Source organism: Somniosus microcephalus, chromosome 2 (genome assembly GCF_052327205.1).
Source record: "Somniosus microcephalus isolate GS21.2 chromosome 2, FLI_Smic_1.0, whole genome shotgun sequence".
Taxonomy (NCBI): domain Eukaryota; kingdom Metazoa; phylum Chordata; class Chondrichthyes; order Squaliformes; family Somniosidae; genus Somniosus; species Somniosus microcephalus.
In genome coordinates, this window is record NC_140988.1 from 384,012,407 (window position 1) to 384,038,909 (window position 26,503).

A 26,503-nucleotide genomic window follows, 5' to 3' on the forward strand; every position below is an offset into this window, starting at 1 on the left:
GAGGATTACTTACAACCGCCAGCGCCCCCGCCCCCACCCCCCCCCATGAGATATCTGCCCTCCTCCAATTCTGGCCTCTTGAGCATCCCTGATTATAATCCCTCCACCATTGGTGGCCGTGCCTTCAGCTGTCTGGGCCCTAAGCTCTGGATTCCCCCCGCCTCTCTCTCCCCCTTTAACATGCTTCTTAAAACCAAGGACCAAGCTTTTGGTCACCTGCCCTAATATCCCCTTATGTGGCTCGCTGTCAAATTTTTTGTCTTATAAAGTGCAGCGCCTTTTTAAAAAATGTGTTCACAGGATGTAGGCGTCGCTGGCTAGGCCAGTATTTATTGCCCATCCCTAGTTGCCTTTGAGTGACTTGCTGGGCCATTAAGAGTCAACCACATTGCTGTGGGTCTAGAGTCACATACAGGCCAGACCGGGTAAGGACAGCATTAGTGAACCAGACGGGTTTTTACAACAATCTGATAGTTTCATGGTCACCGTTACTGATACAGGAAACTCTCTTTTTACCGGCTCCTAAATAACCGGAAATCTCTCTTAACCGGCAAAATTCAGGAGTAGGTTCAGGTAAGTTTTACTTCATATTAGTGGCTGTGTAACCGGGGTTCCTGCACCTGTGGCCGTGTAACCGGGGTTCCTGCACCTGTGGCCGTGTAACCAGGGTTCCTGGATCTGTGGCCGTGTAACCAGGGTTCCTGCACCTGTGGCCGTGTAACCAGGGTTCCTGGATCTGTGGCCGTGTAACCGGGGTTCCTGGATCTGTGGCCGTGTAACCGGGGTTCCTGGATCTGTGGCCGTGTAATCGGAGTTCCTGGATCTGTGGCCGTGTAACCGGGGTTCCTACACCTGTGGCTGTGTAACCGGGGTTCCTGGATCTGTGGCCGTGTAACCGGGGTTCCTGGATCTGTGGCCGTGTAACCGGGGTTCCTGGATCTGTGGACGTGTAACCGGGGTTCCTGCACCTGTGGACGTGTAACCGGGGTTCCTGGATCTGTGGCCGTGTAACCGGGGTTCCTGGATCTGTGGCCGTGTAACTGGGACTCCTGGGTCTGTGGCCGTGTAACCGGGACTCCTGGACCGGTGGCCGTGTAACCGGGGTTCCTGGATCTGTGGCCGTGTAACCAGGGTTCCTGGATCTGTGGCCGTGTAACCGGGGTTCCTGGATCTGTGGCCGCTCCCTCAGTACTGCCCCTCCGACAGTGCGGCGTTCCCTCAGTACTGCCCCTCCGACAGTGCGGTGCTCCCTCAGTACTGCCCCTCCGACAGTGCGGCGCTCCCTCTGCAGTGCACTGGGAGTGTCAGCCTGGATAATGAGCTCAGGTCTCTGGAGTGGACTTGAACCCACAACCTTCTGACTCTGAGGCTAGGCTGCTGCCCACTGAGCCAGGGTTGACACTGGGTAGGTCTTGTCTGAGTATTCTAGTTACATTTTTTGAGAAGGTCACCAGCAGGTTGGATAGGGGGTATTTTCTATATGGACTTCCAGAAGGCATTTGATAAGGTTCCGCAGAAGAAATTATTACCAAAAATGAGACCACATGGAATTGGAGACTCGAGGAACAGCACCTCATCTTCCGATTAGGCACTTTACAGCCTTCCGGACTCAATATCGAGTTCAACAACTTCAGATCATAACCTTGGCCCCGATTTTATTTTTATATATTTTTTATTCACACTTGGTTTGTGCCTTTTCCTCTTTCTCTCTCCCACATGGCAGCTGTCTCTCACTCTGCCAGCGCATTTCACACTTCATCTAGAGCCATCCTTTGTCTCTTTACCTGTCCTATTACCATCTCGTCTCGCCTTGAATATCTCTTCATGTCTCCTCACCCCTCCCTGACCTCCCCTTTGTTCTTTCATCCCCTCCCCCATTTCCCAGCCCCCAAACTTGCTTTTTCATCCGTTTCATTTCCTGCTTTTTTCTCAGTTCTGACGAAGGGTTTCGACCTGAAACGTTGACTCGGTTTCTCTCTCCACGGATGTTGCCTGGCCTGCTGAGTTTTTCCAGCGTTTTCTGTTGTTATTTTGGAATTGGAGACTACCTTGTAACATGGGTCGGGTTGGAGACAGTGAGTAGGGATAAAGGGAACATTCTCTGATTGGCGGGATGTGACAAGTGGTGTTCCCTGGGGATCTGTACTGGGGATACATCGGCAGAAGGAAGATTCTGCTGAATTTTTCCTCATTAGGGTTAAGGGAGATTATTTTGCTGAAATCGTCGGCAGCAGGGGCAGGTGGGGGGAGGATTACTGGATTGTAAATTACATAAATCCCCGGTTTCACGACTCTTACCCAAGAGGCCACTGGTTCAGACTCCCGCTGGTTCAGTCAGCGGCTGGTCTGTAACATTTCGACGAGCCCCATTGTAATCGAAAGCAAAATACTGCGGATGCTGGAAATCTGAAATACAGACAGAAAATGCTGGAAACACTCAGCGGGTCAGGCAGCGTCTGCGGAGAGAGAAACAGAATCAACGTTTCAGCTCGATCACCCTTCGTCAGAGCTGCTCGGAGATGTTCGAGATTAACAGGTTTTAAACAAGTACAGAGCCGGGGAAAAGAACAAAAAGGGAAGGTCTGTGATAGGGTGGAGGGCCGGAGTGATTAAATGGCAAAAGGGAGGATGGTACAAGGCAAAAGGTATGAGATCATGAGTTAAGTGTAGAAACAAGAGGTGGGCCCAGAGGAGGTGCAAATGATTATCCTCAGAATAGCAGATGAAGGAAGCATGGGAACTTTGACAATGAGGAGAATGCTCCCTGGCCCGGGAATGCGATTGTAATCAGTTGGTCACGTAATCTTTTCAGATACTGGTATAATGGCCCAGAAATTCGGGTCTCCACGGGTGAGTACGCACGGGGTACTCACGCGTAGGCCCAACGAAAGTGCCGGTTTCGTGCATGCACTGCGCATGCGCGGGAAACCGACACTTCCGTTCCCCTGAAAGAAGGGGTTGAGAGGTGGAACGCGTGCGCCGGAGAGGCAGCGCGTGTGCAACGAACTAATGTTTTTTTCCAGGTTTCTCCGGGAGGGTAAGTCTCCAGCAGTTACACTTTAAAAAGCAGTCGCAAGGCCTGCTTTTCACAAGGTAAGTGGTGAATTAATTAAAATTAAAACATTTTTTCCACAGGTTTATTATTTTAAAATACTTTAAAGAAAGGTAAGTTTATTTTTAGCCCCGTTAGAAAATAAAATTAATTTTTTCAAAAATTTAAATTATTGTTTAAAATAGTTACTTCATGTAATTTATAGTTATTTAAAAAATTTGATGTTAAAAAAAAAAATTATTTGAAGATTTAGTGATGTTTTGGGGCTTATAGTATTTATTGGTTTGACAGCTCTACCTGTCAAATCTATGAATACAGATTCCCTGCTACCATTGGCTCTCCATGGCCCACGTGATCCCAGGGGACGCATCGAACTAACTGCGCCCCTGGGATACGCAAGCACTGCACGCCGGCAGTTGGAGGAGGCCCAGGATCGGAATCCCACGCGGGCCCACAGCTCAACGGCCGGCGCGCTAGGTAAGTGCAGGTCGGGGGCTTGCACCCGCGGGAAGCCCCCAACCCGAATTTCTGGGCCAATATCTTTAGAGTATTGAGACCACTATTCAATTCAATTCAAATCGCTTTATTGGCATGACAAGGTACATGTTATGTTGCAAAAGCATCGAAAAACATTCATGGTTGTACACAAAAATACAGATCTATCCATACAGTGTATAAACAGATATATCCCTGAGTGTATAAATATACATTCATATAATTTGTATATACTCTTTTCTTATATTTAACCCTTTTAATGTGTGATACATTGTATGAACTGTAGAGCTGATACAATGACGTTCTCTGATAGGCATTCCAGTCATTGGTCGTGATACGCTAAAAGAAAAGACTCACATTTCTCCAGCGCCTTTCACAGCCTCGGGACGTCCAAAAGCGCTTCACAGCCAAAGAGGTACTTTTTTGAAGTGTGGTCGCTGTTGTAATTTAGGGAAACACGGCAGCCAATTTGCGCACAGCAAGCTCCCACAAACAGCAATGAGATAATGACCAGATCATCTGTTTCAGTGATGTTGATTGAGGGATAAATATTGGGCCAGGAAAGAAGAGAGGGCAGAGAGAGAGAGAGAGAGAAAAAATTGGAGACAATCCCTAATCTTACGCTTGGCCTGAAATGCTCATTCAATATTTCTAACCCATGTTGGGTTTTCTTAAAAGGGCACTTTAAAAAAAAAAGAGATACAGGCAACAAACCACAGCTTTAAAAAGAATATCTACATTAAAAACATTTCTAACACTAATACAAAATTCAAACTTTCGTTGTTGTGAACAATCCACAGCAACAATGAACACTTCACTTGGTGGGGTTTGGGGGGAAATTAAACACAAAACAAGTGCTCGGAATTCGGCACCATCGTGATGCTGCAAGTCAACAGAACTCTGAAATGTATCCATCCCCCTCCGCTCTCCTCCGCTCCTGACGGTGTCGATTACACGCCGAGGTACGATATCCATCCCCCTCCGCTCTCCTCCCCTCCTGACAGTGTCGATTACGCGCCGAGGTACGATATCCATCCCCCCTCCGCTCTCCTCCGCTCCTGACGGTGTTGATTATGTACCGAGGTACGATATCCATCCCCCCTCCGCTCTCCTCCCCTCCTGACGGTGTCGATTACACGCCGAGGTACGATATACATCCCCCCTCCGCTCTCCTCCCCTCCTGACGGTGTCGATTACGCGCCGAGGTACGATATCCATCCCCCCTCCGCTCTCCTCCGCTCCTGACGGTGTCGATTACGCGCCGAGGTACGATATCCATCCCCCCTCCGCTCTCCTCCGCTCCTGACGGTGTCGATTACGCGCCGCGGTACGATATCCATCCCCCCTCCGCTCTCCTCCGCTCCTGACGGTGTCGATTACGTGCCGAGGTACGATATCCATCCCCCCTCCGCTCTCCTCCGCTCCTGACGGTGTCGATTACACGCCGAGGTACGATATCCATCCCCCCTCCACTCTCCTCCGCTCCTGACGGTGTTGATTATGTACCGAGGTACGATATCCATCCCCCCTCCGCTCTCCTCTGCTCCTGACGGTGTCGATTACGTGCCGAGGTACGATATCCATCCCCCCTCCGCTCTCCTCCGCTCCTGACGGTGTCGATTACGTGCCGAGGTACGATATCCATCCCCCCTCCGCTCTCCTCCCCTCCTGACGGTGTCGATTACACGCCGAGGTACGATATCCATCCCCCCTCCGCTCTCCTCTGCTCCTGACGGTGTCGATTACGTGCCGAGGTACGATATCCATCCCCCCTCCGCTCTCCTCCGCCCCTGACGGTGTCGATTACGTGCCGAGGTACGATATCCATCCCCCCTCCGCTCTCCTCCGCTCCTGACGGTGTCGATTACGCGCCGAGGTACGATATCCATCCCCCCTCCGCTCTCCTCCGCTCCTGACGGAGTTGATTACACGCCGAGGTACGATATCCATCCCCCCTCCGCTCTCCTCTGCTCCTGACGGTGTCGATTACACGCCGAGGTACGATATCCATCCCCCCTCCGCTCTCCTCCGCTCCTGACGGTATCGATTACACGCCGAGGTACGATATCCATCCCCCCTCCGCTCTCCTCCGCCCCTGACGGTGTCGATTACGTGCCGAGGTACGATATCCATCCCCCCTCCGCTCTCCTCCGCTCCTGACGGTGTCGATTACGCGCCAAGGTACGATATCCATCCCCCCTCCGCTCTCCTCCGCTCCTGACGGTGTCGATTACGCGCCAAGGTACGATATCCATCCCCCCTCCGCTCTCCTCCACTCCTGACGGTGTCGATTACGTGCCGAGGTACGATATCCATCCCCCCTCCGCTCTCCTCCGCTCCTGACGGTGTCGATTACGTGCCGAGGTACGATATCCATCCCCCCTCCGCTCTCCTCCCCTCCTGACGGTGTCGATTACACGCCGAGGTACGATATCCATCCCCCCTCCGCTCTCCTCTGCTCCTGACGGTGTCGATTACGTGCCGAGGTACGATATCCATCCCCCCTCCGCTCTCCTCCGCTCCTGACGGTGTCGATTACGTGCCGAGGTACGATATCCATCCCCCCTCCGCTCTCCTCCCCTCCTGACGGTGTCGATTACATGCCGAGGTACGATATCCATCCCCCCTCCGCTCTCCTCCGCCCCTGACGGTGTCGATTACACGCCGAGGTACGATATCCATCCCCCTCCGCTCTCCTCCGCTCCTGACGGTGTCGATTACACGCCGAGGTACGATATCCATCCTCCTCCGCTCTCCTCCCCTCCTGACGGTGTCGATTACACGCCGAGGTACGATATCCATCCCCCTCCACTCTCCTCCGCTCCTGACGGTGTTGATTACACGCCGAGGTACGATATCCATCCCCCCTCCGCTCTCCTCCGCTCCTGACGGTGTTGATTACACGCCGAGGTACGATACCCATCCCCCCTCCGCTCTCCTCCGCTCCTGACGGTGTTGATTACACGCCGAGGTACGATATCCATCCCCCCTCCGCTCTCCTCCCCTCCTGACGGTGTCGATTACACGCCGAGGTACGATATCCATCCTCCTCCGCTCTCCTCCCCTCCTGACGGTGTCGATTACACGCCGAGGTACGATATCCATCCCCCTCCGCTCTCCTCCCCTCCTGACGGTGTCGATTACACGCCGAGGTACGATATCCATCCCCCCTCCGCTCTCCTCCCCTCCTGACGGTGTTGATTACACGCCGAGGTACGATATCCATCCCCCCTCCGCTCTCCTCCGCTCCTGACGGTGTTGATTACACGCCGAGGTACGATATCCATCCCCCCTCCGCTCTCCTCCGCTCCTGACGGTGTTGATTACACGCCGAGGTACGATATCCATCCCCCACCGCTCTCCTCCGCTCCTGACGGTGTCGATTACACACCGAGGTACGATATCCATCCCCCTCCGCTCTCCTCCGCTCCTGACGGTGTTGATTACACGCCGAGGTACGATATCCATCCCCCCTCCGCTCTCCTCCGCTCCTGACGGTGTTGATTACACGCCGAGGTACGATACCCATCCCCCCTCCGCTCTCCTCCGCTCCTGACGGTGTTGATTACACGCCGAGGTACGATATCCATCCCCCCTCCGCTCTCCTCCCCTCCTGACGGTGTCGATTACACGCTGACGTACGATATCCATCCCCCCTCCGCTCTCCTCCACTCCTGACGGTGTCGATTACGTGCCGAGGTGCGATATCCATCCCCCCTCCACTCTCCTCTGCTCCTGACGGTGTCGATTACGTGCCGAGGTACGATACCCATCCCCCCTCCGCTCTCCTCCGCTCCTGACGGTGTTGATTACACGCCGAGGTACGATACCCATCCCCCCTCCGCTCCCCTCCGCTCCTGACGGTGTTGATTACACGCCGAGGTACGATACCCATCCCCCCTCCGCTCTCCTCCGCTCCTGACGGTGTTGATTACACGCCGAGGCACGATATCCATCCCCCCTCCGCTCTCCTCCGCTCCTGACGGTGTCGATTACACGCCGAGGTACGATATCCATCCCCCCTCCGCTCTCCTCCGCTCCTGACGGTGTTGATTACACGCCGAGGTACGATATCCATCCCCCTCCGCTCTCCTCCGCTCCTGACGGTGTTGATTACACGCCGAGGTACGATACCCATCCCCCCTCCGCTCTCCTCCGCTCCTGACGGTGTTGATTACACGCCGAGGTACGATACCCATCCCCCCTCCGCTCTCCTCCGCTCCTGACGGTGTTGATTACACGCCGAGGTACGATATCCATCCCCCCTCCGCTCTCCTCCGCTCCTGACGGTGTCGATTACGTGCCGAGGTACGATATCCATCCCCCCCCGCTCTCCTCCACTCCTGACGGTGTCGATTACGCGCCGAGGTACGATATCCATCCCCCCTCCGCTCTCCTCCACTCCTGACGGTGTCGATTACGCGCCGAGGTACGATATCCATCCCCCCTCCGCTCTCCTCCGCTCCTGACGGTGTCGATTACGCGCCGAGGTACGATATCCATCCCCCCTCCGCTCTCCTCCGCTCCTGACGGTGTCGATTACACGCCGAGGTACGATATCCATCCCCCCTCCGCTCTCCTCCGCTCCTGACGGTGTCGATTACGTGCCGAGGTACGATATCCATCCCCCCTCTGCTCTCCTCCCCTCCTGACGGTGTCGATTACACGCCGAGGTACGATATCCATCCTCCTCCGCTCTCCTCCCCTCCTGACGGTGTCGATTACGTGCCGAGGTACGATATCCATCCCCCCTCCGCTCTCCTCCCCTCCTGACGGTGTCGATTACACGCCGAGGTACGATATCCATCCTCCTCCGCTCTCCTCCCCTCCTGACGGTGTCGATTACACGCCGAGGTACGATATCCATCCTCCTCCGCTCTCCTCCCCTCCTGACGGTGTCGATTACGTGCCGAGGTACGATATCCATCCCCCCTCCGCTCTCCTCCCCTCCTGACGGTGTCGATTACACGCCGAGGTACGATACCCATCCCCCCTCCGCTCTCCTCCCCTCCTGACGGTGTCGATTACACGCCGAGGTACGATATCCATCCCCCCTCCGCTCTCCTCCCCTCCTGACGGTGTCGATTACACGCCGAGGTACGATATCCATCCCCCCTCCGCTCTCCTCTGCTCCTGACGGTGTCGATTACGTGCCGAGGTACGATATCCATCCCCCCTCCGCTCTCCTCCGCTCCTGACGGTGTCGATTACGTGCCGAGGTACGATATCCATCCCCCCTCCGCTCTCCTCCGCTCCTGACGGTGTCGATTACGCGCCAAGGTACGATATCCATCCCCCCTCCGCTCTCCTCCGCTCCTGACGGTGTCGATTACGCGCCAAGGTACGATATCCATCCCCCCTCCGCTCTCCTCCGCCCCTGACGGTGTCGATTACACGCCGAGGTACGATATCCATCCCCCTCCGCTCTCCTCCGCTCCTGACGGTGTCGATTACACGCCGAGGTACGATATCCATCCTCCTCCGCTCTCCTCCCCTCCTGACGGTGTCGATTACACGCCGAGGTACGATATCCATCCCCCTCCACTCTCCTCCGCTCCTGACGGTGTTGATTACACGCCGAGGTACGATATCCATCCCCCCTCCGCTCTCCTCCGCTCCTGACGGTGTTGATTACACGCCGAGGTACGATACCCATCCCCCCTCCGCTCTCCTCCGCTCCTGACGGTGTTGATTACACGCCGAGGTACGATATCCATCCCCCCTCCGCTCTCCTCCCCTCCTGACGGTGTCGATTACACGCCGAGGTACGATATCCATCCTCCTCCGCTCTCCTCCCCTCCTGACGGTGTCGATTACACGCCGAGGTACGATATCCATCCCCCTCCGCTCTCCTCCCCTCCTGACGGTGTCGATTACACGCCGAGGTACGATATCCATCCCCCCTCCGCTCTCCTCCCCTCCTGACGGTGTTGATTACACGCCGAGGTACGATATCCATCCCCCCTCCGCTCTCCTCCGCTCCTGACGGTGTTGATTACACGCCGAGGTACGATATCCATCCCCCCTCCGCTCTCCTCCGCTCCTGACGGTGTTGATTACACGCCGAGGTACGATATCCATCCCCCACCGCTCTCCTCCGCTCCTGACGGTGTCGATTACACACCGAGGTACGATATCCATCCCCCTCCGCTCTCCTCCGCTCCTGACGGTGTTGATTACACGCCGAGGTACGATATCCATCCCCCCTCCGCTCTCCTCCGCTCCTGACGGTGTTGATTACACGCCGAGGTACGATACCCATCCCCCCTCCGCTCTCCTCCGCTCCTGACGGTGTTGATTACACGCCGAGGTACGATATCCATCCCCCCTCCGCTCTCCTCCCCTCCTGACGGTGTCGATTACACGCTGACGTACGATATCCATCCCCCCTCCGCTCTCCTCCACTCCTGACGGTGTCGATTACGTGCCGAGGTGCGATATCCATCCCCCCTCCGCTCTCCTCTGCTCCTGACGGTGTCGATTACGTGCCGAGGTACGATACCCATCCCCCCTCCGCTCTCCTCCGCTCCTGACGGTGTTGATTACACGCCGAGGTACGATACCCATCCCCCCTCCGCTCCCCTCCGCTCCTGACGGTGTTGATTACACGCCGAGGTACGATACCCATCCCCCCTCCGCTCTCCTCCGCTCCTGACGGTGTTGATTACACGCCGAGGCACGATATCCATCCCCCCTCCGCTCTCCTCCGCTCCTGACGGTGTCGATTACACGCCGAGGTACGATATCCATCCCCCCTCCGCTCTCCTCCGCTCCTGACGGTGTTGATTACACGCCGAGGTACGATATCCATCCCCCTCCGCTCTCCTCCGCTCCTGACGGTGTTGATTACACGCCGAGGTACGATACCCATCCCCCCTCCGCTCTCCTCCGCTCCTGACGGTGTTGATTACACGCCGAGGTACGATACCCATCCCCCCTCCGCTCTCCTCCGCTCCTGACGGTGTTGATTACACGCCGAGGTACGATATCCATCCCCCCTCCGCTCTCCTCCGCTCCTGACGGTGTCGATTACGTGCCGAGGTACGATATCCATCCCCCCCCGCTCTCCTCCACTCCTGACGGTGTCGATTACGCGCCGAGGTACGATATCCATCCCCCCTCCGCTCTCCTCCACTCCTGACGGTGTCGATTACGCGCCGAGGTACGATATCCATCCCCCCTCCGCTCTCCTCCGCTCCTGACGGTGTCGATTACGCGCCGAGGTACGATATCCATCCCCCCTCCGCTCTCCTCCGCTCCTGACGGTGTCGATTACACGCCGAGGTACGATATCCATCCCCCCTCCGCTCTCCTCCGCTCCTGACGGTGTCGATTACGTGCCGAGGTACGATATCCATCCCCCCTCTGCTCTCCTCCCCTCCTGACGGTGTCGATTACACGCCGAGGTACGATATCCATCCCCCCTCCGCTCTCCTCCCCTCCTGACGGTGTCGATTACACGCCGAGGTACGATATCCATCCTCCTCCGCTCTCCTCCCCTCCTGACGGTGTCGATTACACGCCAAGGTACGATATCCATCCTCCTCCGCTCTCCTCCCCTCCTGACGGTGTCGATTACGTGCCGAGGTACGATATCCATCCCCCCTCCGCTCTCCTCCCCTCCTGACGGTGTCGATTACACGCCGAGGTACGATACCCATCCCCCCTCCGCTCTCCTCCCCTCCTGACGGTGTCGATTACACGCCGAGGTACGATATCCATCCCCCCTCCGCTCTCCTCCCCTCCTGACGGTGTCGATTACACGCCGAGGTACGATATCCATCCTCCTCCGCTCTCCTCCCCTCCTGACGGTGTCGATTACACGCCGAGGTACGATATCCATCCCCCCTCCGCTCTCCTCCGCTCCTGACGGTGTCGATTACACGCCGAGGTACGATATCCATCCCCCCTCCGCTCTCCTCCGCTCCTGACGGTGTCGATTACACGCCGAGGTACGATATCCATCCCCCCTCCGCTCTCCTCCACTCCTGACGGTGTTGATTACACGCCGAGGTACGATATCCATCCCCCTCCGCTCTCCTCCGCTCCTGACGGTGTCGATTACGTGCCGAGGTACGATATCCATCCTCCTCCGCTCTCCTCCCCTCCTGACGGTGTCGATTACACGCCGAGGTACGATATCCATCCCCCTCCGCTCTCCTCCGCTCCTGACGGTGTCGATTACGTGCCGAGGTACGATATCCATCCCCCCTCCGCTCTCCTCCCCTCCTGACGGTATCGATTACGTGCTGAGGTACGATATCCATCCCCCCTCCGCTCTCCTCCCCTCCTGACGGTATCGATTACGTGCCGAGGTACGATATCCATCCCCCCTCCGCTCTCCTCCCCTCCTGACGGTATCGATTACGTGCCGAGGTACGATATCCATCCCCCCTCCGCTCTCCTCCCCTCCTGACGGTATCGATTACACGCCGAGGTACGATATCCATCCCCCTCCGCTCTCCTCCGCTCCTGACGGTGTCCATTACACGCCGAGGTACGATATCCATCCCCCCTCCGCTCTCCTCCACTCCTGACGGTGTCGATTACGTGCCGAGGTACGATATCCATCCCCCTCCGCTCTCCTCCGCTCCTGACGGTGTCGATTACACGCCGAGGTACGATATCCATCCCCCCTCCGCTCTCCTCCGCTCCTGATGGTGTTGATTACGCGCCGAGGTACGATATCCATCCCCCCTCCGCTCTCCTCCGCTCCTGACGGTGTCGATTACACGCCGAGGTACGATATCCATCCCCCTCCGCTCTCCTCCGCTCCTGACGGTGTCGATTACACGCCGAGGTACGATATCCATCCCCCTCCGCTCTCCTCCGCTCCTGACGGTGTTGATTACACGCCCAGGTACGATATCCATCCCCCTCCGCTCTCCTCTGCTCCTGACGGTGTTGATTACGCGCCGAGGTACGATATCCATCCCCCCTCCGCTCTCCTCTGCTCCTGACGGTGTCGATTACACGCCGAGGTACGATATCCATCCCCCCTCCGCTCTCCTCCGCTCCTGACGGTGTCGATTACACGCCGAGGTACGATATCCATCCCCCTCCGCTCTCCTCCGCTCCTGACGGTGTTGATTACACGCCGAGGTACGATATCCATCCCCCCTCCGCTCTCCTCCGCTCCTGACGGTGTCGATTACACGCCGAGGTACGATATCCATCCCCCTCCGCTCTCCTCCGCTCCTGACGGTGTCGATTGCACACCAAGGTACGATATCCATCCCCCCTCCGCTCTCCTCCGCTCCTGACGGTGTCGATTACACGCCGAGGTACGATATCCATCCCCCCTCCGCACTCCTCCGCTCCTGACGGTGTCAATTACACGCCGAGGTACGATATCCATCCCCCCTCCGCTCTCCTCCGCTCCTGACGGTGTCGATTACACGCCGAGGTACGATATCCATCCCCCTCCGCTCTCCTCTGCTCCTGACGGTGTCGATTACACGCCGAGGTACGATATCCATCCCCCCTCCGCTCTCCTCCTCTCCTGACGGTGTCGATTACTCGCCGAGGTACGATATCCATCCCCCCTCCGCTCTCCTCCGCTCCTGACGGTGCTGATTACGCGCCGAGGTACGATATCCATCCCCCCTCCGCTCTCCTCTGCTCCTGACGGCGTCGATTACACGCCGAGGTACGATATCCATCCCCCTCCGCTCTCCTCCGCTCCTGACGGTGTCGATTACGCGGCGAGGTACGATATCCATCCCCCTCCGCTCTCCTCCGCCCCTGACGGTGTCGATTACGCGCCGAGGTATGATATCCATCCCCCCTCCGCTCTCCTCCGCCCCTGACGGTGTCGATTACGCGCCGAGGTATGATATCCATCCCCCCTCCGCTCTCCTCCGCTCCTGACGGTGTCGATTACGCGCCGAGGTACGATATCCATCCCCCCTCCGCTCTCCTCTGCTCCTGCCGGTGTTGATTACACGCCGAGGTACGATATCCATCCCCCCTCCGCTCTCCTCCGCTCCTGCCGGTGTCGATTACGTGCCGAGGTACGATATCCATCCCCCCTCCGCTCTCCTCCGCTCCTGACAGTGTCGATTATGCACCGAGGTACGATATCCATCCCCCCTCCGCTCTCCTCCGCTCCTGACGGTGTCGATTACACGCCGAGGTACGATATCCATCCTCCTCCGCTCTCCTCTGCTCCTGACGGTGTCGATTATGCACCGAGGTACGATATCCATCCCCCCTCCGCTCTCCTCCGCTCCTGACGGTGTCGATTACGCGCTGAGGTACGATTCCAGCGGGAGGTGGTGGGTCACCCTCGGGTATTTCTCCCAAGCCCCCACTCTTCAGGCCCGAGTTGTGATCATCGATCTCGCGAAGCCTGCTGATGTTTGGGCGGATGTCACAACAGAGGCCGTCCATGGGCAATTTCCAGCACATAAAGCTACTGGTTGTTGAAGAGGATTACTTACAACCGCCAGCGCCCCCGCCCCCCCCCCACCCCCCCCCCCCGAGATATCTGCCCTCCTCCAATTCTGGCCTCTTGAGCATCCCTGATTATAATCCCTCCACCATTGGTGGCCGTGCCTTCAGCTGTCTGGGCCCTAAGCTCTGGATTCCCTCCGCCTCTCTCTCCCCCTTTAACATGCTTCTTAAAACCGAGGACCAAGCTTTTGGTCACCTGCCCTAATATCCCCTTATGTGGCTCGCTGTCAAATTTTTTGTCTTATAAAGTGCAGCGCCTTTTTAAAAAATGTGTTCACAGGATGTAGGCGTCGCTGGCTAGGCCAGTATTTATTGCCCATCCCTAGTTGCCTTTGAGTGACTTGCTGGGCCATTAAGAGTCAACCACATTGCTGTGGGTCTAGAGTCACATACAGGCCAGACCGGGTAAGGACAGCATTAGTGAACCAGACGGGTTTTTACAACAATCTGATAGTTTCATGGTCACCGTTACTGATACAGGAAACTCTCTTTTTACCGGCTCCTAAATAACCGTAAATCTCTCTTAACCGGCAAAATTCAGGAGTAGGTTCAGGTAAGTTTTACTTCATATTAGTGGCTGTGTAACCGGGGTTCCTGCACCTGTGGCCGTGTAACCGGGGTTCCTGCACCTGTGGCCGTGTAACCGGGGTTCCTGCACCTGTGGCCGTGTAACCAGGGTTCCTGGATCTGTGGCCGTGTAACCAGGGTTCCTGCACCTGTGGCCGTGTAACCAGGGTTCCTGGATCTGTGGCCGTGTAACCGGGGTTCCTGGATCTGTGGCCGTGTAACCGGGGTTCCTGGATCTGTGGCCGTGTAATCGGAGTTCCTGGATCTGTGGCCGTGTAACCGGGGTTCCTACACCTGTGGCCGTGTAACCGGGGTTCCTGGATCTGTGGCCGTGTAACCGGGGTTCCTGGATCTGTGGCCGTGTAACCGGGGTTCCTGGATCTGTGGACGTGTAACCGGGGTTCCTGCACCTGTGGACGTGTAACCGGGGTTCCTGGCTCTGTGGCCGTGTAACCGGGGTTCCTGGATCTGTGGCCGTGTAACTGGGACTCCTGGGTCTGTGGCCGTGTAACCGGGACTCCTGGACCGGTGGCCGTGTAACCGGGGTTCCTGGATCTGTGGCCGTGTAACCAGGGTTCCTGGATCTGTGGCCGTGTAACCGGGTTTCCTGGATCTGTGGCCGTGTAACCGGGGCTCCTGGATATGTGGCCGTGTAACCGGGGTTCCTGGATCTGTGGCCGTGTAACCGGGGTTCCTGGATCTGTGGCCGTGTAACCGGGGTTCCTGGATCTGTGGCCGTGTAACCGGGGTTCCTGGATCTGTGGCCGTGTAACCAGGGTTCCTGGATCTGTGGCCGTGTAACCGGGGTTCCAGGATCTGTGGCCGTGTAACCGGGGTTCCTGGATCTGTGGCCGTGTAACCGGGGTTCCTGGATCTGTGGCCGTGTAACCAGGGCTCCTGGATATGTGGCCGTGTAACCGGGGTTCCAGGATCTGTGGCCGTGTAACCAGGGTTCCTGGATCTGTGGCCGTGTAACCGGGGTTCCAGGATCTGTGGCCGTGTAACCGGGACTCCTGGACCGGTGGCCGTGTAACCGGGGTTCCTGCACCTGTGGCCGTGTAACTGGGGTTCCTGGATCTGTGGCCGTGCACGGGGCTCTCGTACTTTGGTAAGTATACCTCTCTGTAATCCGGACTTTTTGATCAACCGGCACCACGTTGGTCCCGGATAAAAAAGAGTTTCCTGTACTAGCTTTTCATTTAATTTAAATTCCCCAGCTGCCGTGGTGGGATTTAGAACTCGCCATCTAACTGGATCATTAGTCCAGGCCTTTAGATTACTAGTTCAGTAACATAACCACTACGCTACTGTACCCGTAGGCTGTTTTACAGTGTTAAAGGTGCTGTGTAACTATAACTTGTTGTATGGTCCCAGTCACTGGCCTGGGCTGATGCAGCAGGGCTGGGATTTGGAGCTCTGTGCCCTCCTGGTCTGTGTCGCTCAGTACCACACTGGGCGGTGTATTGAATCACTTGCGCCATCAGAAGAAATTGAGATTTAACACTAAACTGAAGTTGTACAAACATGAGAATCTTGATCCAGTACCATTGGGAGCCGCTGCCTTCAGCTGGTCGAGTGCGAAGACTGTCGACCATCTCCGGAGGTTGCCTGGTTAACACACCATTACATCGCAGCACAACAAACATCAAAATAATTATCAGAAAATCACTTCACACAACAAATGTTTTCTTTTGAACTCGCGACAAGGCTAAGTCACAGAGTGATTGTGCTGCTTGTTAAATAGGTGTGTAAAATAACATAAGCAATATAATTTTGAGGTGTTATATTTACATGAGCGGGCTGATTTTACGAATGGTCACTATTGGTTCCCCACCAGTAACACCACCACCTTAAACATTCACTCCCTCCACCACCGGCGCACCGTGGCTGCAGTGTGTACCATCTACAAGATGCACTGCAGTAACTCGCCAAGGCTTCTTCGGCAGCACCTCCCAAACCCACGACCTCTTCCACCAAGAAGGACAAGGGCAGCAGGCGCATGAGAACACCACCACCTCCAAGTTCCCTCCAAGTCACACACCATCCTGACTTGGAAATATATCGGCCGTTCCTTCATCGTCACTGGGTCACAATCCTGGAACTCCCTCCCTAACAGCACTGTGGGAGCACCTTCACCACACGGACTGCAGCGGTTCAAGAAGGCGGCTCACCACCACCTTCTCAAGGGCAACTAGGGATGGGCAATAAATGCTGGCCTTGCCAGCGATGCCCAGATCCCATAAACGAATAAAAAAACCAGAGAGTCATTAAATCAGCCAGGTGTATTTATTTTAAAGCATTTAACGTTCTTTAAAAAAATACAAAATTGACTGCTTTCAGCATATTGTCAGTAACACAAAATCATAACCACATGTGCAAGAAGTGCCGTCAGCTGGAGGAGCTCGAGCTCCGGGTTTCTTTTTTTTTATTCATTGATGGGATGTGGGCGTCGCTGGCTGGCTAGGCCTGCATTTAGTGCCCATCCCTAATTGCCCTTGAGAAGATGGTGGTGAGCCACCTTCTTGAACCGCTGCAGTCCATATGGTGTAGGTACACCCACAATGCTGTTAGGAAGGGAATTCCAGGATTTTGGCCCAGCGACAGTGACGGAACGGCGATACAGGTCCAAGTTAGGATGGTGTGTGGCTTGGAGGGGAACTTGTAGTTGGTGATGTTCCCATGCGTCTGCTGCCCTTGTCCTTCTAAGTGAAGCCTTTCTTAACCAGAGAGCATTGTTAAGATCAGCAGTGCCGGGGGGGCAAGAGAGTTGGCACAGCGCCAGTCTCACCTTCCTCCAGGTGGCATGGGTGATCATTCTGGGTGACTTGGTGGCACCCACACATTGTTGGTGACCGATGGGGGGAGATTCGGACACTGTTTAAAACACTGATGGGGTTTATCGCACCCACACATTGTTGGTGGGAGATGGGGGGAGATTCGGACACTGTTTAAAACACTGATGGGGTTTATCTCACCCACACATTGTTGGTGGGAGATGGGGGGAGATTCGGACACTGTTTAAAACACTGATGGGGTTTACCTAGAGATAGCGGATGCACTAAGGATGATTTTTCAGAATTCATTAGACTCGGGAACAGTGCCGATGGATTGGAGGGTAGCTAACGTTACCCCACTATTCAAAAAGGGGGGTAGGGAAAAAGCAGGTAATTACAGACCTGTAAGCCTTACATCAGTTGTGGGCAAAATGCTGGAGTCCATCATTAAGGATGAAATAGCGGAGCACTTAGCAAATGGGGACAGGATAGGACAGAGTCAACATGGATTTACAAAGGGTAAATCGTGCTTGACTAATCTATTGGAATTTTTTGAGGGAGTAACTGGTAGAATAGATGGGGGAGAGCCAGTAGATGTGGTGTACCTGGACTTCCAAAAGGCCTTCGATAAGGTCCCACATAAAAGATTAGCATGGAAAATTGAGGCTCATGGGATAAAGGGGAAAGTTTTGGCGTGGATAGGGAACTGGCTGTCAGATAGAAAACAGAGAGTTGGAATAAACGGCTCATTTTCTGAATGGCAGGCAGTAACAAGTGGGGTACCACAGGGATCTGTCCTGGGCCCCCAGCTGTTCACAATTTACATTAATGACCTGGATCAGGGAGTCGGATGCAGCATTTCCAAATTTGCAGACGACACTAAACTAGGAGGTGGGGTGGGCTCAGAGGAAGAGACCAGGAAGCTCCAGAGCGATTTGGACAGACTGGGCGATTGGGCGGATAAATGGCAGATGCACTATAATGTGGACAAGTGCGAAGTTATCCACCTTGGGTGCAGGAACGGGAGGGCAAATTATTATTTAAATGGCAATAGATTGGGAGAGGGGGAAGTACAGAGAGACCTGGGTGTTCTTGTACACCAGTCACTGAAGGCGAGCATGCAGGTGCAACAGGCGGTCAAGAAGGCAAACGGTATGCTGGCCTTCATAGCAAAAGGGTTAGAATACAGGAACAGGGATACCTTGCTGCAGCTGTACAGGGCACTGGTGAGACCACACCTCGAGTACTGTGTACAGTTTTGGTCGCCTCATCTGAGGAAGGATGTTCTTGCCATGGAGGGGGTGCAGCGGCGATTCACCAGGCTGATACCAGGAATGGCGGGAATGACCTATGAGGAGAGACTATGTAGTTTAGGGATGTACACACTGGAGTTTAGAAGATTGAGAGGGGACCTCATAGAAGTGTATAAAATTCTGACAGGTCTAGACAGACTGGATGCAGAAGGAATGTTTCCCTTGGCGGGTGAGAACAGAACTAGAGGACATAATTTAAGGATAAGGGCTAAACCATTTAGGACAGAGATGAGGGGGAATTTCTTCACTCAGAGAGTGGTGAACCTGTGGAACTCATTGCCACAGAGGGCAGTGTACGCCAGCTCATTAAATATATTTAAGAGGGAATTAGATATATTTCTACGGGCAAAAGGGGTTAAGGGTTACGGAGAGAAGGCGGGGACGGGATACTGAATTAAAGGATCAGCCATGATCTCATTAAATGGCGGAGCAGGCACGAAGGGCCGAATGGCCTACTCCTGCTCCTATCTTCTATGTATCTATGTATCTATGTATCTCACCCACACATTGTTGGTGGGAGATGGGGGGAGATTCGGACACTGTTTAAAACACTGATGGGGTTTATCGCACCCACACATTGTTGGTGGGAGATGGGGGGAGATTCGGACACTGTTTAAAACACTGATGGGGTTTATCTCACCCACACATTGTTGGTGGGAGATGGGAGGAGATTCGGACACTGTTTAAAACACTGATGAGGTTTATCTCACCCACACATTGTTGGTGGGAGATGGGAGGAGATTCGGACACTGTTTAAAACACTGATGGGGTTTATCTCACCCACACATTGTTGGTGGGAGATGGGAGGAGATTCGGACACTGTTTAAAACACTGATGGGGTTTATCTCACCCACACATTGTTGGTGGGAGATGGGAGGAGATTCGGACACTGTTTAAAACACTGATGGGGTTTATCTCACCCACACATTGTTGGTGGGAGATGGGGGGAGATTCGGACACTGTTTAAAACACTGATGGGGTTTATCTCACCCACACATTGTTGGTGGGAGATGGGGGGAGATTCGGACACTGTTTAAAACACTGATGGGGTTTATCTCACCCACACATTGTTGGTGACCGATGGGGGGAGATTCGGACACTGTTTAAAACACTGATGGGGTTTATCTCACCCACACATTGTTGGTGACCGATGGGAGGAGATTCGGACACTGTTTAAAACACTGATGGGGTTTATCTCACCCACACATTGTTGGTGACCGATGGGAGGAGATTCGGACACTGTTTAAAACACTGATGGGGTTTATCTCACCCACACATTGTTGGTGGGAGATGGGAGGAGATTCGGACACTGTTTGAAACACTGATGGGGTTTATCTCACCCACACATTGTTGGTGGGAGATGGGGGAGATTCGGACACTGTTTAAAACACTGATGGGGTTTATCTCACCCACACATTGTTGGTGGGAGATGGGAGGAGATTCGGACACTGTTTAAAACACTGATGGGGTTTATCTCACCCACACATTGTTGGTGGGAGATGGGAGGAGATTCGGACACTGTTTAAAACACTGATGGGGTTTATCTCACCCACACATTGTTGGTGGGAGATGGGGGGAGATTCGGACACTGTTTAAAACACTGATGGGGTTTATCTCACCCACACATTGTTGGTGACCGATGGGGGGAGATTCGGACACTGTTTGAAACACTGATGGGGTTTATCTCACCCACACATTGTTGGTGGGAGATGGGGGGAGATTCGGACACTGTTTAAAACACTGATGGGGTTTATCTCACCCACACATTGTTGGTGGGAGATGGGAGGAGATTCGGACACTGTTTAAAACACTGATGGGGTTTATCTCACCCACACATTGTTGGTGGGAGATGGGGGGAGATTCGGACACTGTTTAAAACACTGATGGGGTTTATCTCACCCACACATTGTTGGTGACCGATGGGGGGAGATTCGGACACTGTTTAAAACACTGATGGGGTTTATCTCACCCACACATTGTTGGTGGGAGATGGGAGGAGATTCGGACACTGTTTAAAACACTGATGGGGTTTATCTCACCCACACATTGTTGGTGGGAGATGGGGGGAGATTCGGACACTGTTTAAAACACTGATGGGGTTTATCTCACCCACACATTGTTGGTGGGAGATGGGAGGAGATTCGGACACTGTTTAAAACACTGATGGGGTTTATCTCACCCACACATTGTTGGTGTCCGATGGGGGGAGATTCGGACACTGTTTAAAACACTGATGGGGTTTATCTCACCCACACATTGTTGGTGTCCGATGGGGGGAGATTCGGACACTGTTTAAAACACTGATGGGGTTTATCTCACCCACACATTGTTGGTGGGAGATGGGGGGAGATTCGGACACTGCTTAAAACACTGATGGGGTTTATCTCACCCACACATTGTTGGTGACCGATGGGAGGAGATTCGGACACTGTTTAAAACACTGATGGGGTTTATCTCACCCACACATTGTTGGTGACCGATGGGGGGAGATTCGGACACTGTTTAAAACACTGATGGGGTTTATCTCACCCACACATTGTTGGTGGGAGATGGGGGGAGATTCGGACACTGTTTAAAACACTGATGGGGTTTATCTCACCCACACATTGTTGGTGGGAGATGGGAGGAGATTCGGACACTGTTTAAAACACTGATGGGGTTTATCTCACCCACACATTGTTGGTGGGAGATGGGGGGAGATTCGGACACTGTTTAAAACACTGATGGGGTTTATCTCACGCACACATTGTTGGTGACCGATGGGGGGAGATTCGGACACTGTTTAAAACACTGATGGGGTTTATCTCACCCAGACATTGTTGGTGGGAGATGGGGGGAGATTCGGACACTGTTTAAAACACTGATGGGGTTTATCTCACCCACACATTGTTGGTGGGAGATGGGGGGAGATTCGGACACTGTTTAAAACACTGATGGGGTTTATCTCACCCACACATTGTTGGTGACCGATGGGGGGAGATTCGGACACTGTTTAAAACACTGATGGGGTTTATCTCACCCACAGATTGTTGGTGACCGATGGGGGGAGATTCGGACACTGTTTAAAACACTGATGGGGTTTATCTCACCCACACATTGTTGGTGGGAGATGGGGTGAGATTCGGACACTGTTTAAAACACTGATGGGGTTTATCTCACCCACACATTGTTGGTGGGAGATGGGGGAGATTCGGACACTGTTTAAAACACTGATGGGGTTTATCTCACCCACACATTGTTGGTGGGAGATGGGGGGAGATTCGGACACTGTTTAAAACACTGATGGGGTTTATCTCACCCACACATTGTTGGTGGGAGATGGGGGGAGATTCGGACACTGTTTAAAACACTGATGGGGTTTATCTCACCCACACATTGTTGGTGACCGATGGGAGGAGATTCGGACACTGTTTAAAACACTGATGGGGTTTATCTCACCCAGACATTGTTGGTGGGAGATGGGAGGAGATTCGGACACTGTTTAAAACACTGATGGGGTTTATCTCACCCACACATTGTTGGTGACCGATGGGAGGAGATTCGGACACTGTTTAAAACACTGATGGGGTTTATCTCACCCACACATTGTTGGTGACCGATGGGAGGAGATTCGGACACTGTTTAAAACACTGATGGGGTTTATCTCACCCAGACATTGTTGGTGGGAGATGGGGGGAGATTCGGACACTGTTTAAAACACTGATGGGGTTTATCTCACCCACACATTGTTGGTGACCGATGGGGGGAGATTCGGACACTGTTTAAAACACTGATGGGGTTTATCTCACCCACACATTGTTGGTGACCGATGGGGGGAGATTCGGACACTGTTTAAAACACTGATGGGGTTTATCTCACCCACACATTGTTGGTGGGAGATGGGGGGAGATTCGGACACTGTTTAAAACACTGATGGGGTTTATCTCACCCACACATTGTTGGTGGGAGATGGGGGGAGATTCGGACACTGTTTAAAACACTGATGGGGTTTATCTCACCCAGACATTGTTGGTGGGAGATGGGGGGAGATTCGGACACTGTTTAAAACACTGATGGGGTTTATCTCACCCACACATTGTTGGTGGGAGATGGGGGGAGATTCGGACACTGTTTAAAACACTGATGGGGTTTATCTCACCCACACATTGTTGGTGGGAGATGGGGGGAGATTCGGACACTGTTTAAAACACTGATGGGGTTTATCTCACCCACACATTGTTGGTGACCGATGGGGGGAGATTCGGACACTGTTTAAAACACTGATGGGGTTTATCTCACCCACACATTGTTGGTGGGAGATGGGAGGAGATTCGGACACTGTTTAAAACACTGATGGGGTTTATCGCACCCACACATTGTTGGTGGGAGATGGGGGGAGATTCGGACACTGTTTAAAACACTGATGGGGTTTATCTCACCCACACATTGTTGGTGTCCGATGGGGGGAGATTCGGACACTGTTTAAAACACTGATGGGGTTTATCTCACCCACACATTGTTGGTGGGAGATGGGGGGAGATTCGGACACTGTTTAAAACACTGATGGGGTTTATCTCACCCAGACATTGTTGGTGGGAGATGGGGGGAGATTCGGACACTGTTTAAAACACTGATGGGGTTTATCTCACCCACACATTGTTGGTGGGAGATGGGGGGAGATTCGGACACTGTTTAAAACACTGATGGGGTTTATCTCACCCACACATTGTTGGTGGGAGATGGGGGGAGATTCGGACACTGTTTAAAACACTGATGGGGTTTATCTCACCCACACATTGTTGGTGACCGATGGGGGGAGATTCGGACACTGTTTAAAACACTGATGGGGTTTATCTCACCCACACATTGTTGGTGACCGATGGGGGGAGATTCGGACACTGTTTAAAACACTGATGGGGTTTATCTCACCCACACATTGTTGGTGGGAGATGGGGGGAGATTCGGACACTGTTTAAAACACTGATGGGGTTTATCTCACCCACACATTGTTGGTGGGAGATGGGAGGAGATTCGGACACTGTTTAAAACACTGATGGGGTTTATCTCACCCACACATTGTTGGTGTCCGATGGGGGGGAGATTCGGACACTGTTTAAAACACTGATGGGGTTTATCTCACCCACACATTGTTGGTGGGAGATGGGGGGAGATTCGGACACTGTTTAAAACACTGATGGGGTTTATCTCACCCACACATTGTTGGTGGGAGATGGGAGGAGATTCGGACACTGTTTAAAACACTGATGGGGTTTATCTCACCCACACATTGTTGGTGGGAGATGGGGGGAGATTCGGACACTGTTTAAAACACTGATGGGGTTTATCTCACCCACACATTGTTGGTGGGAGATGGGGGGAGATTCGGACACTGTTTAAAACACTGATGGGGTTTATCTCACCCACACATTGTTGGTGGGAGATGGGGGGAGATTCGGACACTGTTTAAAACACTGATGGGGTTTATCTCACCCACACATTGTTGGTGACCGATGGGGGGAGATTCGGACACTGTTTAAAACACTGATGGGGTTTATCTCACCCACACATTGTTGGTGACCGATGGGGGGAGATTCGGACACTGTTTAAAACACTGATGGGGTTTATCTCACCCACACATTGTTGGTGACCGATGGGGGGAGATTCGGACACTGTTTAAAACACTGATGGGGTTTATCTCACCCACACATTGTTGGTGGGAGATGGGGGGAGATTCGGAAACTGTTTAAAACACTGATGGGGTTTATCTCACCCACACATTGTTGGTGGGAGATGGGAGGAGATTCGGACACTGTTTAAAACACTGATGGGGTTTATCTCACCCACACATTGTTGGTGGGAGATGGGGGGAGATTCGGACACTGTTTGAAACACTGATGGGGTTTATCTCACCCACACATTGTTGGTGGGAGATGGGGGGAGATTCGGACACTGTTTGAAACACTGATGGGGTTTATCTCACCCACACATTGTTGGTGGGAGATGGGGGGAGATTCGGACACTGTTTAAAACACTGATGGGGTTTATCTCACCCACACATTGTTGGTGGGAGATGGGGGGAGATTCGGACACTGTTTAAAACACTGATGGGGTTTATCTCACCCACACATTGTTGGTGGGAGATGGGAGGAGATTCGGACACTGTTTAAAACACTGATGGGGTATATCTCACCCACACATTGTTGGTGACCGATGGGGGGAGATTCGGACACTGTTTAAAACACTGATGGGGTTTATCTCACCCACACATTGTTGGTGACCGATGGGGGGAGATTCGGACACTGTTTAAAACACTGATGGGGTTTATCTCACCCACACATTGTTGGTGGGAGATGGGGGGAGATTCGGACACTGTTTAAAACACTGATGGGGTTTATCTCACCCACACATTGTTGGTGGGAGATGGGGGGAGATTCGGACACTGTTTAAAACACTGATGGGGTTTATCTCACCCACACATTGTTGGTGGGAGATGGGGGGAGATTCGGACACTGTTTAAAACACTGATGGGGTTTATCTCACCCACACATTGTTGGTGACCGATGGGAGGAGATTCGGACACTGTTTAAAACACTGATGGGGTTTATCTCACCCACACATTGTTGGTGGGAGATGGGGGGAGATTCGGACACTGTTTAAAACACTGATGGGGTTTATCTCACCCACACATTGTTGGTGGGAGATGGGAGGAGATTCGGACACTGTTTAAAACACTGATGGGGTTTATCTCACCCACACATTGTTGGTGGGAGATGGGGGGAGATTCGGACACTGTTTAAAACACTGATGGGGTTTATCTCACCCACACATTGTTGGTGACCGATGGGGGGAGATTCGGACACTGTTTAAAACACTGATGGGGTTTATCTCACCCACACATTGTTGGTGGGAGATGGGGGGAGATTCGGACACTGTTTAAAACACTGATGGGGTTTATCTCACCCACACATTGTTGGTGGGAGATGGGGGGAGATTCGGACACTGTTTAAAACACTGATGGGGTTTATCTCACCCAGACATTGTTGGTGACCGATGGGGGGAGATTCGGACACTGTTTAAAACACTGATGGGGTTTATCTCACCCACACATTGTTGGTGGGAGATGGGAGGAGATTCGGACACTGTTTAAAACACTGATGGGGTTTATCTCACCCACACATTGTTGGTGTGAGATGGGAGGAGATTCGGACACTGTTTAAAACACTGATGGGGTTTATCTCACCCACACATTGTTGGTGGGAGATGGGGGGAGATTCGGACACTGTTTAAAACACTGATGGGGTTTATCTCACCCACACATTGTTGGTGACCGATGGGGGGAGATTCGGACACTGTTTAAAACACTGATGGGGTTTATCTCACCCACACATTGTTGGTGGGAGATGGGGGGAGATTCGGACACTGTTTAAAACACTGATGGGGTTTATCTCACCCACACATTGTTGGTGGGAGATGGGGGGAGATTCGGACACTGTTTAAAACACTGATGGGGTTTATCTCACCCACACATTGTTGGTGACCGATGGGGGGAGATTCGGACACTGTTTAAAACACTGATGGGGTTTATCTCACCCACACATTGTTGGTGACCGATGGGGGGAGATTCGGACACTGTTTAAAACACTGATGGGGTTTATCTCACCCACACATTGTTGGTGGGAGATGGGAGGAGATTCGGACACTGTTTAAAACACTGATGGGGTTTATCTCACCCACACATTGTTGGTGTCCGATGGGAGGAGATTCGGACACTGTTTAAAACACTGATGGGGTTTATCTCACCCACACATTGTTGGTGGGAGATGGGGGGAGATTCGGACACTGTTTAAAACACTGATGGGGTTTATCTC

General features: G+C 53.4%; 1 protein-coding gene across 1 annotated transcript in view; it reads left to right on the forward strand.

Moving 5' to 3' along the window:
• The window catches only part of LOC147123823 (apolipoprotein L6-like), an 89,403-nt gene that overhangs the window by 7,196 nt on the left and 55,704 nt on the right, over positions 1-26,503 (forward strand). The window contains exon 2 of the mRNA XM_085967303.1: positions 3,861-3,962. Within this exon, the coding sequence (XP_085823429.1) occupies positions 3,861-3,962 (102 nt within the window). The remainder of the gene's footprint in view (positions 1-3,860; positions 3,963-26,503) is intronic.